We start from the raw sequence: 16,698 nt of genomic DNA, 5'->3' as shown, positions 1-16,698 counted from the left end.
GTTAACAGAAAAGAGGAACTTGAGAAATAAGTTACTGGTAGGGGCTGCGGAGATTTCCAGTAAAGCAGAAGGAGAAGGGAGGAGGTTTTGAGTCAACAGCGTCCCCATGGTAACCAAGATCATCTGAGGACGACTAGAGTCAAGAACATATATAACCTGTGAAACACCAGAAAACGGGGTTATTCTTCCAGGGAGAGGTGCTGTTGTCACTACTCCCCTGCTACGAGGAGATCACAAGACTTGATCATCTTGTGAGCATCAATTGGAATCGTGGAGTGAGAGGATTGGAGCCATAAAAGATAATATGAGAGAGAGTTCAACTCCCACTCAGGCCGTCCAGTCACGGAGTAGCAGAACAGTGGAGGATAACCACTGGCCTTAAGTCTGAGTGGGGAATGTTCAACAATCTCTCTCTCAAGGAATATCACAGCATACCAGAATGGATTAGATCAACTTGTGGTTGATTGAAGATGGAATAATATCTGATGTGGATTAACTTTGCTGAAGGATCACAATATCGCACAAGGATCATGGTCAGCCAACGACTAATAGCTGATGAAGAGGAAATCAAGTTCATCGAGCTGGGGACCTTGACCTCGAAAACCTTCCTCCCTCACTCCCAGGAAAATTTGTTAAGAAATCAATCCAGTCCCAGTCAAAGTAAGATCAGTCAGAATTATTGAATTAAAAAAATCTCTGCCAATCATTATTCTAAAAATATTTGAATTACTGTTGTGAAATTATCACCATATAATCTATGTTGATTATGTTATCGGCACTTGCAAAACCTGCAATAAAATTCCAAGCATGCAGTTAAAGTGTTAAGGCTCAGACATTGGATTATTGATGCTTCTTAAGGTGTGAAAGTTAAGTTTATTAGGTGTACAACATCAAAAGGCTCTAAAAGGTTAGTCTGATTTTTTAATGAAAATAACATCCTGGGGACTCGCTGTACGAGTCACTAAATTTAAAATCTAGCAACATTCCAAGAGCCCTGATCCATAAGAGGAGAGCTGCCGTTAACGGGCGTGGTCAGTTCGTATCCTGGTTCCTGAGAAGGCTATTCGACCGGGGTGCGAGATCAGCTTCAGCGGGGTGGACGTCCGGATGGAGGCAGTGAGCAGCTAGACGAATCTCCTCGCCACCAGCTTGAACAACCTTTGTGCAGCCCTGCCGGGTAATACCCGTAGAGACACGAAGGTCGGACCCCAGAGGCGGAGGGCTGGTTTTACACAAACACACTCATCGGAGGGTGAGCGTGTGCCGTGTATCTAAAAAGCAGGATCTGACACCAGTTCTACTCTTTGTAACTGCACTGTTCCACTCTCATTCACACAAATGTACTCAGTCTTGCTCCTACTGACTTTCATTCCCCTGCTCTCCAGAGCATATCTCCACCTCTCCAGACTAGACTCAACTTGCTCTCTACTCTCACTATAGATCACAATGTCATCTGCAAACATCATAGTCCATGGAGACTCCTGTCTGATCTCATCCGTCAACCTGTCCATCACCACTGCAAACAAGAAAGGACTCAGAGCTGATCCTTGGTGTAATCCCACCTCCACATTCCTACTGTGCATTTCACCACTCTCACACTACTCTTGTACATGCCTCTACTTGTACATTCTCTTGGCACCCTATCATAAGCTTTTTCTAAGTCCACAATAGGGTGGTCCATAAAAATGGTCAAAAAAATTTTTTCAAAAAACTTCAAGTCTCACCCTCTAAATTTGTTGTACCTAACATTAAAACACATCATGTACAATTTCATAAAACTCTAATAATTTTTACTGGTAGCACACAGCCCTTAAAGATTTTGCTGGCAATAACTTTGTCATATAGTATGGTCATTTCCAGATATTTCCAAAATATTTCTGTCAGTTTAATATTGATATGTCAGGACAGAAATTATGGCAATACATTGGAAAATCAAATCTTTTCATATCCCATAAAATAGTTAACACTAAAACATGAATTGTGAGATGCAGTTCTTCTCGTACATGTATCATGCTCCTACAATACCTACATACTGGGGTAGCGAAGATTTTGTAACAATCAAACATTGCAGTTTCATTTTATTGATGAAATACTGTTTCATTATTGATAAATTTAAATAAGTCTATGCTTTATATATTTCCACATATATTTTGATCTAGCTCCAAACAATAATATTCTTTATGCCTTGCAGTACTTAATATTCAAAAATGTATGAATCAGCACAAGAACCAATTATACAGCTGTGTAACATAAGAGAACATCCTTTACATGATAATGATATTTAAGTTGCTTGCATCATGACCAAGACTTGCTGCCGTTTCAGTCAGAATATAGGTGGCACTTCTGTCTGTTGTTTTGGTCCTATCCAATGCTGCTGCAAGTCCTGGTGTTACAACAGCTTTAATTTTACTGGCTTTTTGTGGCACTGGCATAACAAATTCTTCATCTGGACTTTCTGTGTTCTCTTCACTCTGGCTGGAGACAGTGTCAGGTAGTGAGACATTACCAGGCACCTCCAGTTTCTCTTTGTATTTTGCTTCTGCAGCTTTCCTTTTTTCTGCTCTTTGTTCTTTGGCAGTTTGTATTTTATCTATGCCTGTCATGCATCCTCTACCTTTCTCTTGCTGAGCAAGTAGGAACTGTCTGTCATCTTCAAACTTTATCATTGTTAGGACATCCTGATGTGCCATGTCAAACAAGTCCTCCAAAGATTCACAAAACACTGTTTCATCTTTCTTCTGCTTGTCTGTATTGCGATTCTTGGTCTTTTTCAATGTTTTCCATTTTCCGAACACCTTTTCTAACTTTGTGATCAGATGCTGCTTTGCTCTCAGTGGGATTCTACTCTCTCCCAAAAAGGAATTGCCATGTCTATAGAGGTCACAGCAGCATCATGGACAGTTTTCTTCAAATCAGTGTGTTTGAAGAAAAATACCTTGATTATTTTCCCGTTTGAGGGCAATTTGTTTCCCTTCATTTCAGTCGGTGGAACCAATAAGGTATACAAATGTTCTACTTCTAGTAGCTGACATGTTTTACTGAAGTTTCCAGTTAATGGTTAAGCATGTTAAGTCAGCAAGTGTCTCTTTTTACATTTATCTCATGTTAGATTCACCATCACCAAAGATCTGAAAGAAAAGAAGCTGTGAATTGAAGCAAAATTTTCAGCTTGTAGCCTAAAATAACATTTTTGAAAGTATGTTGTTTGTGACAAATATTTAAACCCAGGTATAGTTTTAAATTGAATATAAAATTATACTTTAGTTACACTCAGGTGGTTAACTTCTATCCTCTTTATAAGTGATGTGACTAGATACTGGATAATGGATAATCTATTGCACGGGCACTCGGGCAGCGATAACTGATATATTTACAACCTTCAGCTATGATGTGCTACCTCTAAATATTAATGTATGACAAAAATATTTGGCAGGCTTTCTTTTTTCCCAAAGCATCATAAAATGAAGGGGTGAGAGTAATGAATTTCCAACTTTTATTTTTTTGAACCACCCTAGTCCACAAACACACAATGTAACTCTTTCTGGCCTTCTCGATACTTCTCCAACAGTATTCTCAGAGCAAACATTGCATCTGTAGTGCTCTTTCTCGGCATGAAACCATATTGCTGCTCACAGATTTTCACCTGTTTTCTAAGCCTTGCTTCTATTACTCTTTCCCTTAACTTCATGCTGTGGCTGATCAACTTTATGCCTTTGTAGTTACTGCAGCTCTGCACATCACCCTTGTTCTTGAAAAGAGGAACCAGCACACTTTGTCTCCACTCCTCAGGCATCCTTTCACTTTCCAAGATTTTATTAAACAATCTGGTTAGAAACTCCACTGCCATCTCTCCTAGACATTTCCATGCCTCCACTGGAATGTCATCTGGACCAACTGCCTTTCCACTCTTCATCCTCTTCATAGCAGCCCTCACTTCTTACTAATTTCTTGTACTTCCTGACTTACTCTCACAACATCATCCAGCCTTTTCTCTCGCTCATTTTCTTCATTCATCAGCTCCTCAAAATATTCCCTCCACCTTTTCAACACACACTCCTCACTTGTCAGCACATTACCATGCACATCCTTTATCACCCTAACCTGCTGCACATCATTTCCAGCTCTGTCCCTTTGTCTGGCCAAACGATACAAGTCCTTTCTCCTTCCGTACTATTCAACTTCTTGTACAGCTCGCAATATGCCTTTTCCTTCACTTTTGACACTGCTCTTTTCGCCTTATGCCACATCTCGTTGTACTCCTGTCTACTTTCTTCATCTCTCTGACTATCCCAAAACTTTTTCGCCAACCTCTTTCTCCTTATGCTTTCCTGGTCCTCTTCATTCCACCACCAAGTCTCCTTGTCTTCCTTCCACTGTCCAGATGCCACACCCAGTACTGTCTTAGCTGTCTCCCTCACCACAACTGCAGTACTTTTCCAGTTGTCAAAAATTGCTTCCCCTCTATCCAGTGCTTCTCTCACCTGTTTGCTAAATTTCACACAACAGTCTTCCTCCTTCAGCTTCCACCATCTGATCCTTTGTTGAGCTTTCACTCTCTTCTTCTTCTTTACCTCTAAAGTCATCCTAGAAACAACCATCCTATGCTGTCTAATGACACTCTCTCCTCCACCACCTTACAGTCTCTGATTTATTTTAGCTTGCATCTCCTATTAAGAATGTAGTCTACTTGTGTGCACCTTCCTCCAGTCTTATATGTTACCCTGTGGTCCTCCCTTTTCTTAAAGTAGGTATTCACCACTGCCATTTCCATCCTTTTTGCAAAATCAACCACCATCTGTTCTTCCACATTCCTATCCTTGATATCATATCTACTCATTACTTCCTCATCACCTCTGTTCCCTTCACCAACATGCCCATTGAAGTCCGCTCCTAACACCACTCTTTCATGCTTGGGAATGCTCACCACCACCTCATTTAACACACTCCAGAAATCTTCTTTCTCTTTCATCTCACAACCTACTTGTGGGGCATATCAAATCAAATCAAATCAATTTTATTTATATAGCACCAAAACAGTCGCCCCAAGGCGCTTTATATTGTAAGGCAAAAGCCATACAATAATTACAGAAAAACCCCAACGGTCAAAACGACCCCTATGAGCAAGCACTTGGCCACAGTGGGAAGGAAAACTCCCTTTTAACAGGAAGAAACCTCCAGCAGAACCATGCCCAGGGAGGGGCAGTCTTCTGCTGGGACTGGTTTGGGCTGAAAGGAGAGAATCAGGAAAAAGACATGCTGTGGAAGAGAGCAGAGATCAATCACCAATGATTAAATGCAGAGTGGTGCATACAGAGCAAAAAGAGGTGAATAAAAAGAAACACTGGGTGCATCATGGGAAACCCCCCAGCAGTCTAAGTCTATAGCAGCATAACTAAGGGATGGTTCAGGGTCACCTGATCCAACCCTAACTATAAGCTTTTTCAAAAAGGAAAGTTTTAAGCTTAATCTTAAAAGTAGAGAGGGTGTCTGTCTCCCTAATCCGAATTGGGAGCTGGTTCCACAGGAGAGGAGCCTGAAAGCAGAAGGCTCTGCCTCTCATTCTACTCTTACAAACCCTAGGAACTACAAGTAACTACAAGTATCACATGCACTGATGATATTCATCATCACCCCTTCAATTTTCCAACTTCACACTCATCACCCTGTCAGACACTCGCTTAACCTCCAACAGACTTTTGACATACTCTTCGTTTAAAATGACCCCAACATCATTTCTTTTCCTATCCTCACGATGGGACAACAAATCTTGGATGAGTGCTAATCTATTAAATCTTAAAGATTCCAAGACGGAGATTATCCTGTTTGGGGGAAGCACTTCCACAGCCTGCTCTGCTGATGTCCTGGGTCACCTGGATTCTAACATTCAGTCCTGTGTGAGGAACCTTCGGGTGATTTTTGACAGCCATTTTAAACTTGATAAGCAGATCAGTGCTGTTGTTAGAACAAGTTTCTGCAGTGTTTCAGCTCTTGACACCCCATCGTGGCCACAGACGAGTCCACTCTCGCCGCTGACAGAGTATGCAACGAAGCGGCATTCCACAGTGCGTTCATACCTGGCCTTTCATACTGAGTTGTCTTCCATTTATATCCGATTTGGATAAAGAGTTGGCTTGCACTTGCATCCAGTAACTTAAGCGGCTGATTTTATTTCATTTTGCGCTTAAGGCCATTCATATGTATAAAATCCTCATTTACATAAGGCTGTCTATATCACATTACCACCCGCTATCAACTATGCATTTCAATTTCAGTTCAGTTTATTTTATTTATATAGTACCAAATCACAACATTGCTGACTCAAGGCGCTTCACATGACTAAAGTCGAACCTTAGGGCCCCTTCAACCATAGTGCAAAGTTTGTCAAATTGCGCATTAAGTGCGCATGAAGCAGGAATCATATGCGAATGTGTAATATCGTAGCTGCATCCAACGCCTTGTACACCTGTTGCTACAACTATGTGCGCACACCAGCGGCTGAAAGACAGAATGTGCGCTGTGAGAGCCCATCGAACCCGCTCGCGATAGGTGTCGGACAAATTCCAGGTGACACGCACGAACATCTAACACCGCTGGCATGGCACTTAGTAAATGTGTGGCATTCATACTGTCATCACGAAAACAGTCAGCAGATGATCACTGTCAAGCTGGATGTGAAATGTGTCTAAGTGCCCCACGACTGTGAAGCTGCCGAGTGCACATGTGGCGTGCCAGAGTGTCGGCTCCCCCAACAACACATATGAGCTGCTTCAGTCAGTGCACAGAGAGAGCACGCGCGCTGAGCACAGAAAGAAACAACACGTTATAAGAAACGGTACGTCGGTACGTCCTGTTCACACCGTGTGTGCGTGTTGGTGACAGTTATACTGAATTTATTAGATGAAATAAATGGTCAAAATTCCTTAAAAATGAGAATATATGACAGAACGTTATAAAAATCACACACACGTGTGTTTAAAAAACCTGATGTGGAGAAACTCAGCAGTGATGTTCAGAAGCACAAATCACATAAAACAGCTGAGAACTCTGAACTTTTTAAGATATTTATTTTAGAGGACTTAATGTCATTTTATGTTCAAGCACAAAACGTGACTGAGGAGGAGAAAAAGAGGAAATGAACTCTAGTCAAAATAAAAATACAAGCTGCTGATTTTTGTTATTTTTCAATGTTATTTAGGATGCAGCTCTGCGTTTCAATTTACAGGAGGGTCTGTATAGAAATAGTATCGGACCTTTTTTATTTTTTTCAAAAACCTGATGGATTTTTGAATCACGTGTGCTTGCATGAGCCAACCTTGAACCTTTGTGCGCATATGTGAACTTTTTCACGCCTGTCGATTGCATCATTTTCTGGTAAGCAGCCTTTGTGTGAGGATATGTGTTGTCACTCCCCTCGGGCAGGAGGCTACGGTCCATCCGGACCAGAACCTCCCGCCAACAGAACAGTTTCTTTCCTCTGCCGTTTAGACTCATGAACACTTCATAACTCAGTCACCTTAACCTTAACTCTGTCACTTTATCATTTTATCACGGGTCACTTTAGACAAATGTACACTCAACAAAAATATAAACGCAACACTTTTGGTTTTGCTCCCATTTTGTATGAGATGAACTCAAAGATCTAAAACTTTTTCCACATACACAATATCACCATTTCCCTCAAATATTGTTCACAAACCAGTCTAAATCTGTGAAAGTGAGCACTTCTCCTTTGCTGAGATAATCCATCCCACCTCACAGGTGTGCCATATCAAGATGCTGATTAGACACCATGATTAGTGCACAGGTGTCCTTAGACTGCCCACAATAAAAGGCCACTCTGAAAGGTGCAGTTTTTTTTTATTGGGGGGGGGAGTACCAGTCAGTATCTGGTGTGACCACCATTTGCCTCAGCAGTGCAACACATCTCCTTCGCATAGAGTTGATCAGGTTGTCAATTGTGGCCTGTGGAATGTTGGTCCACTCCTCTTCAATGGCTGTGCGAAGTTGCTGGATATTGGCAGGAACTGGTACACGCTGTCGTATACGCCGGTCCAGAGCATCCCAAACATGCTCAATGGGTGACATGTCTGGTGAGTATGCCGGCCATGCAAGAACTGGGACATTTTCAGCTTCCAAGAATGTGTACAGATCCTTGCAACATGGGGCCGTGCATTATCCTGCTGCAACATGAGGTGATGTTCTTGGATGTATGGCACAACAATGGGCCTCAAGATCTCGTCACGGTATCTGTGTGCATTCAAAATGCCATCAATAAAATGCACCTGTGTTCTTCGTCTATAACAGACGCCTGCCCATCCCATAACCCCACCGCCACCATGGGCCACTCAATCCACAACATTGACATCAGAAAACCACTCACCCACACGACGCCACACACGCTGTCTGCCATCTGCCCTGAACAGTGTGAACCGGGATTCATCCGTGAAGAGAACACCTCTCCAACGTGCCAAACGCCAGCAAATGTGAGCATTTGCCCACTCAAGTCGGTTACGACGACGAACTGGAGTCAGGTCGAGACCCCGATGAGGACGACGAGCATGCAGATGAGCTTCCCTGAGACAGTTTCTGACAGTTTGTGCAGAAATTCTTTGGTTATGCAAACCGATTGTTTCAGCAGCTGTCTGAGTGGCTGGTCTCAGACAATCTTGGAGGTGAACATGCTGGATGTGGAGGTCCTGGGCTGGTGTGGTTACACGTGGTCTGCGGTTGTGAGGTTGGTTGGATGTACTGTCAAATTCTCTGAAACGCCTTTGGAGACGGCTTATGGTAGAGAAATGAACATTCAATACACGAGCAACAGCTCTGGTTGACATTCCTGCTGTCAGCATGCCAATTGCACACTCCGTCAAATCTTGCTACATCTGTGGCATTGTGCTGTGTGATAAAACTGCACCTTTCAGAGTGGCCTTTTATTGTGGACAGTCTAAGGCACACCTGTGCACTAATCATGGTGTCTAATCAGCATCTTGATATGGCACACCTGTGAGGTGGGATGGATTATCTCAGCAAAGGAGAAGTGCTCACTATCACAGATTTAGACTGGTTTGTGAACAATATTTGAGGGAAATGGTGATACTGTGTATGTGGAAAAAGTTTTAGATCTTTGAGTTCATCTCATACAAAATGGGAGCAAAACCAAAAGTGTTGCGTTTATATATTTTTGTTGAGTGTACTTTGGTTTTTAATTGTACTCCTCCCACTGCACTGTTGTTCTGTTTGTGTTGTTGCACATAGCCTTTCATATTTCATATTTCATATTTTATCTTAGCATTTTATATTGCTCTCTGTTTAATGTTACACCATTATACCAAAGCAAATTCCTAGTCTGTGAATCCTGTTCATTGGCAATGGCAAGAAACTTCTTCTGAGTTTTGAGTTCTGAGTCTCTTGTCGTTTTTTTCTTTGCAAGGAAATGGGGGAACGACTGGAGCAGCGCGACTGCATCAAAAAACAGCCAGGTGGAAACCATTCAGATTATTCAGACGGGTTTCGGTGACGATCCTATGGGCATCACACAGATTAAGGAGTGATACAACCGGTTTAAAGACGGCCGCACAACATGCAGAAACGACCAGATCATTTCCAAAGTGAACGCTGTGGTGATGCGGGACCGTCATGTGACTATCCGAGAAATTACGGAAGAGGTGGACATCAGCACTTTTTCAGCACATTCCACTGTGACAGAAGATTTGGCCATGAAAAGAGTGGCGGCGAAATTGTTTCCTGAAGCTTCTGACGGTGGAGCAAAAGCACCTCTGTGTTGAAGTCCACAGGACATGCCTGTGACATGCCCACCTCTTCCACCATTTCTCGGATGGTCACACGACTGAAAAGTCACCAAAAGCCGTCTGAATCTTCCAAATGGTTTCCACCTGGTTGTCGCCCAGTTTCTGGCAAAATTTGATGCGGCGCTGCTCCAGTCGTTCCATCTTTTTCCTTGGAATGAAAAAACGCAGAGTGCACGACACACACCTCACACAAAGGCTGCTTACCAGGAAATGATGCAATCGACAGTCGTGAAAAAGATCACACATGCGCACGAAGGTTCAAGGTTGGCTCATGCAAGCACACAGGATTCAAATCCATCAGGTTTTTGAAAAAAATAAAAAGGTCCAATACTTTTGTAACAGACCTCGTATTTCAAAGTAAGTTACCTCTTATTATTTTCAAAATTCATGAGTCAAATCAGTCTGCATTGTTCAGTTTTTCCTATACATGTTTGTGTATTTTTTCCTTCTTTATAAGAGTTGGGTGTTTGTGTTTGTTCTACAAAGTTTTAAAAAAAACAATAAAATGTTAACACTTTTCTTTATAGCAGTTCTGTAATTTCAGAAACGTAACAGAAACAAACAGAAATCAGAAAAATGTTGGGACTGTATGTAAAATGAAGATTAAAAATAAAAATGTTGCACTATTCCCAGTTTCTCCACTCACACCCACAGAAGCCAAAAGTTCTAACAGAGTTGTGTCTTGGTGGCTTCCCTCACTTGTTTTCTTCCTGCATGGACATTTAGTTTTTGAGAACTGCCTACCTGACACAGATTTACCATAAAGTACCACACTGTTTGTACTGCTGAATGATCAATATAAATTAACTTGAAAAAATATTCAATCACTTGGAAAAGTTCATGTTTTCATCCGCTGACATTTCTCAAGAAAACTGGCTGTAAAAATTATTAATTAATTCTTACATTTAGAACAAACTGCCCTGCCCCACCTTTTTTTTTTTTTCTTGGAAAATGCTGCAGGCTTTAAATGTAGGACTGGATATATATTAACAGAAAACAAATAAAATAAAGCCGACCACACAAAACATGAATTATGTTGGTTCATACAGTCTGCAGTTACAGAAATAGAAGTCAAAGTTAATGTCAGGATCATTACGTGTCCCCCGCCACCACATTTTGAAACACTATAAGACCACAGGCCATGCATTATTTAAGTTTTGTGGCTTTTAGTGAAGTTTGTTTTTTTATTTGGATTAAGGCACTAAGTGCCTTCCTGTATTACCACAGATGAACTCTTCCTGTTGAACTGCAGAACAGAACTGCAGAACAGAACTGCAGAACAGAACTGCAGAACACTAAAGCCTAAAAACTAAAAGAAGGAAAAAGCGGCACAGGAGCAGCAGTCATTCTGAATGGGAGCAGGATGGGAGTGGGGGCCATTTTACCAGGAGTGGGACGGGACAGGATTTTTTTTTTTTTACTCTGGCCCGGGATTGGGATGGGACAGAAATTTTTCTGTGGGAGTGGGATGGGACAGGAGTGAAAATCTACTCCCGTCTCATCCTCTAGTGCTACGCTGCACTGCGGTGCACTGCTGCAATGAGACACATTCACTCGCAGTGACACACAATGTTTTTGAATAGCTTGCGCAATGTTCACATGTAGTTCACAGAATCAATGTGGGCCAGAACTTTTGAACATTTCAAAATTTTCTTTGCGCATTTGCATGCAGCTGTACACAGCTCACACACAGTTTACAACACCAGATGGCATGCCAGAGTGGGGATCAAATTCGTGCAAGTGTCAAGAAACCTTTAATAAATTACTTGCAAAATCGTCTCCAGCCCGACATGGGAAAGTTGGATTGTCCGCACTGGTTCACGCTCATTATTTGGGATCTTCATAATTCAGGCTCTCAATAGTCAAATATTCATTCATTCATTTTCTATATCAATTCAATATTTATATAATAAAGTTTTGATAAACAGAAATGTGTCAGATTCAATTTAGAAAGTGTTGAATTTGTTGACTCTCTATAAAATTAGGTTTCCACAGTGGCATTTATGTCTCTGGCACCCCTGAAATTGAGATTGAGAAATGCCTGGCAAGAATTTGCTTTACTGCAGAATGACGGTCAAAGTCCTTAGGGCCCTGTTGCTTCAATTCAAAGTATTTCCATAGTCAAAACACAACATAAGTCACCCAAGGAACTTACGAGGATAAGGCTACCTTACCAACCCCCTGAGCAAACATGTAGGGCAACATCGGTAAGGGAAAACTCCCTCTGGTGTTTTTGAAGGCATCTCAAGCAGACCAGACTCAGAGTGACCAACGGCTTAAGGCTATACTAAAAATAACAAGAATCAGGTGAACAAAATACAAGAAACAATTGTCTAATGTGTAAACAAAAATTAATCTCCACATTGGAAGTCCCCAAGAGGAAGTCCAGCTGGCAGCATCACCCACAGTTCACCATAAAAGTATAGCATCCAGCAACATCAACTCCAAGTGGTCAAGCATGGGACCGCCACATAGTTCAGCCATCGCTGAAGATCAATGGCATCAGAGAGACAAAAAAATCAATCTGCCGGGGGAAAACACCACAAAGACCTAATTCTCAGCAGCAAAGTAACTGAGTAACAGACAGGATGCTAATGTGGTCGCGGGCAGCTAGCCATTTGCTCCACTAACAGTCCCAGAATTTAATTAATTTCAATTATTAGTAACATCATTTAGATGGAGGGAAAAGCAGTTCAGTACTACACAGATATACGGAAGGGAGAACAGATGTGTCTTTAGTTTGGATTTCTGTTTTATATCAGCAGGCAGACTGTTCCACAGAACAGGTGCATCATAAGAGAAAGCTCTGTGGCCTGCTGACTTCTTTTTATCCTTGGAACACACAATGTTCCTGCATTCTGATAATGCAGAGCAGGGGTCAGTTTATAAGGTTTAATTAGATCAGCAGATAGGGAGGCACTAGTCCATGAAGGGTGTTGTATATTAAAGTCTTGTACAGTTGTTAGACTTGGATACTAACCAGTGGCCTAAGACTGGAAGACTGGACTCAACGGCTTTGGTACTGGGTCTTTCAGGAGGACCACTGGTTAACACTGGAATGACTTTGTGTCAAATGAATGGTTACTTAGTGAGACTCAGATTAGTTATTACTATTTACATTGTGATGGAACATCAGCTACGGCATTATAACCACGTAGCACTTGATTTATGCAGGATCCGTGTACACATGCCTCATTACTGAAGATGCTGGTAGTTGAAAAAAGCATTTGGAATACTTCATTGGCGACGAGGACCTAGGGAGATTCTGTAGTGTGGTGGATACAGCAACACATGGACTCCTTTATCTCAGATGGTAAAGTCCTAAACAGGTCCTGAGGCCCATTTGTTGATGCTTGTCCCTGCATACCATAGTGTGTGCGCAACTCCCCGCTGACAGGACTCCAGTTTATTACAGGCTACTTCCCCAGACACGGCCAGTACCCATTTACAGCTGGGTAGACTGGGACAATCCAGATGAAGCACACAGGTGGCTTGAAGCACACACCTGGACTTCAACCACAGTTTCACAGGTTGGCAGGCCAACTCTTGTGCTGCAGGGCCACCTGCTCTTCTCCGTTTAAACATGACCTAAACTTAGGTTACCTAAGAGTCTCAGGACTTATCAAATAAGACACTTGAGAAAAAAAAATGAATGTGTACCTGACTTTGAAGTATTGGGAAGTTCAGATGCTCCTACTGCTCCGTGGATCAGCACCTCTCCGTCTGGCAGATACAGGTCAAACTCCTGAAGTGGTTTCACTGACTCTGAGTAATACATTCACAAAAAACAGGTCTTTCACTACACACGCTGATCTGAAAAATTAAAAACTGGAAAGAAATGATTTTTCTGTCAAAAAATTAGATGGATAAAACAAACCTTCTCTGGGCTCAAGCTCGTAAACAGACACTTTAGACCCATCCAGGATCACATATTTCCTCTCCCACCCTTGACCTCGCTTCCCATTCCTGGAAAACAGACAGTGTATCACTAAAATGGAGATCATATGAAAAGCAGTACAAGTGTTTCCAGAAGCTCTGCAAATAAACCTTGAAACTGGACAGCACTTAGAAAACCTGGCAGAATAATGAAATCGGCATGTGAGGAAAAACTGAGGCTTCACCTCACAGAGTCTGTGCAGCCTTGCTTACCATCTTTCACATTGGCTAAGGAAAAGCAAGGTTCAAGTATTTACAGTGGCTTGCAAAAGTATTCAGCCCCTTGGTATTTCATGCATTTTAATTTGTTTATGCCATTTCAAATACAAAAAGCAAATTAGGCTTTCAACCATAACATTTCTAAAATATCTTCCTAAACTCAAACTCAAAGCAATCTCTACAATGTGATAAAATTAATTAAAAATCTAAAAGCCAAGATGATGGGTTGCCTAAGTAATGGCCCCTTTGGTCATTGCTAGTTTTCTTCAGACAAGTCAGGGGATGGATACATGAACATTTCCAAGTCACTGAATACGTCTTTAACTTTATTACATCAGTTATGAAGAAATACAAACAGTATGGCACTCTATGGTAAATCTGTAGGGAGTAGACAGTTCTCAAAAACTGAGTGACTTTGCAATGAGGGAAGAGTGAGGAAAGCACCAAGACACCGCTTCTGTGGCTGTGATTGGAGAAATTGTGCATAGTGCCATGTTTTGCCTTTTGTATCCCCAGTTATACAGCTTCATGATGAAGTGGTATAGAGGAGGGTTTTATTAAAAGAAGACCTGAAAATTCAGCTACGATTTGCTAGAAGGTACAGTAGTGTCAGAATATAGTAGTGCTATGTGACTAAAAAGATTAATCCAGGTTTTAAGTATATTTCTTATAGTTAATTGGGAAACAAGGTACCAGTAGATTCAGTAGATTCTCACAAATCCAACAAGACCAAGCATTCATGATATGCACACTCTTAAGGCTATGAAATTTGGCTATTAGTAAAAAAAAAAAAAGTAGAAAAGGGGGTGTTCACAATAATAGTAGTGTGGCATTCAGTCAATGAGTTTGTCAATTTTGTGAAACAAACAGGTGTGAATCAAGTGTCCCCTATGTAAGGATGAAGCCAGCACCTGTTGAACATGCTTTTCTCTTTGAAAGCCTGAGGAAAATGGGACGTTCAAGACATTGTTCAGAAGAACAGCGCAGACTGATTTAAAAGTTGATTGGAGAGGGGAAAACTTACACGCAGGTGCAAAAGATTATAGGCTGTTCATCTACAATGATCTCCAATGCTTTAAAATGGACAAAAAACCAGACACGCGTGGAAGAAAACAGAAAACAACCATCAAAATGGATAGAAGAATAACCAGAATGGCAAAGGCTCACCCATTGATCAGCTCCAGGATGGTCAAAGACAGTCTGGAGTTACCTGTAAGTGCTGTGACAGTTAGAAGACGCCGTCCTTCACCTTGCCAAGACAGCTGAATATTTATGTTATACACGAATTATTGCACATGAGGGGGAATAAATTTGTTTCTTGGAACCGCTTTCTGGTTATTTAGCGCTGGGCCATTGTCAGATGCTGGTTCGGCAGAAGAAGCGGTTCCATTTGCGGAAAGAGTTCAAGAACACTTGGAGAAGATATGGGAGCAATTATAGCATCTCGCAAATCGAATTAAACAAACAGATGCCCGCGTTACGGAGCTTGCAGCGCAAGCCGTTCCGCTTCCTGCTGCTCCAGCTGCGGCACCATCGATACCGGTGCAGATAACTCCGTCACCCAGAGAGTCGGCTTCCGAACCAATTATATGGGGAGGTGATGGTCTAGTGGTTAAGGTGTTGAGCTTGAGACCAGAAGATCCTCAGTTCAAAAACCAGCCTGATTGGAAAATCACTAAGGGCCCTTGGGCAGGTCTTTAATCCCCTATTGCTCCCGGTGTGCAGTGAGCACCTTGTATGGCAGCACCCTGACATCGGGGTGAATGTGAGGCATTATTTGTAAAGCGCTTTGAGCATCTGAAGCAAATGGAAAAGTGTTATATAAATTCAGTCCATTTACCATTTACCATTTACATTTGGGATCCCAGACTATCTTTGCTTGATTCAGAGTTTGGAACAGTTTTGTATGGCGATACTTTTTAAAATGGGATTTCATTGGTTGGTTGCTTGAACAAAATAATCTAACATGGGGAACAGGCTCCCACGCTGTTGTATTTCTGTATAAATCAAATATGTTTGGCACTTTTTTCTTATATTTAGGAAATGTTAGTGGCAAATAAACATTTTTGTATATCAGCATCTATGTCTATTGAAAAATTATTACTCCCTTGTATCATTGCATCACCCCCACGTCCATCTCAATCAGGCTCTAGTCAGAATTAAAGTGCACATTTTAGACCTTGTGGTAAAGGAAATGTCAAAATGAGCTGACTATGCTACATACATAAAAGAATTATGACAATATCAGTGTACTGTCTTTGATTTTTGGTGCTATATGTTCTGAGATAAGCCATAAACATGGACATTTAGCTTGATTTGATCATCTGCTGATAAACTGTCAGATAGCTTAGCTCAGATCGCTTAGCTTGTGGGAAATGTTGGTTTCAGTGAAATCACCTTATGAACACTCTTCCAGAGCCTTTATCATTGAAATGAATGAGAAAACTGAATTTTTTGTGGACTCTGACAGTGGACACATCGAAATGGTGAACAAGTGTGTTTTTATAAGGTGTAGCAACAGCAGTCGTGATGTTTATTAGTTGCACACTTTCCTCTAGAATAATTATTTTGTGTTTGAAGTGGAAGTGGTTTCTACACACCTCCCGGAAAGAGTGGAGAAATCGCAGCTGAGCACAGCGTGAGAAATGAGTTTAAGAAACACTTTGGTCTAAACAAGAATGCTACTCCTTCCATTCCTGTGGCCAGCAGAAGCCTAACAGTGTTTCCTCTCCCA

The 16,698-nt window shown here is 41.6% G+C and overlaps 1 protein-coding gene across 3 annotated transcripts in view; it reads right to left on the bottom strand.

The window, feature by feature from the left end:
- The window catches only part of LOC117510099 (citron Rho-interacting kinase), a 582,117-nt gene that overhangs the window by 158,496 nt on the left and 406,923 nt on the right, over positions 1 to 16,698 (bottom strand). For all 3 annotated transcript variants that reach the window (XM_034169719.1, XM_034169717.1, XM_034169718.1), the window contains 2 exons: positions 13,687 to 13,775; positions 13,470 to 13,574 (listed from right to left, as the gene is read on the bottom strand). In XM_034169719.1, coding sequence (XP_034025610.1) covers positions 13,470 to 13,574; positions 13,687 to 13,775 — 194 coding nt within the window. The remainder of the gene's footprint in view (positions 1 to 13,469; positions 13,575 to 13,686; positions 13,776 to 16,698) is intronic.

Source organism: Thalassophryne amazonica, chromosome 5, assembly GCF_902500255.1.
Source record: "Thalassophryne amazonica chromosome 5, fThaAma1.1, whole genome shotgun sequence".
Classification (NCBI taxonomy): Eukaryota; Metazoa; Chordata; class Actinopteri; order Batrachoidiformes; family Batrachoididae; genus Thalassophryne; species Thalassophryne amazonica.
This window is presented reverse-complemented; position numbering and strand designations above follow the sequence as displayed.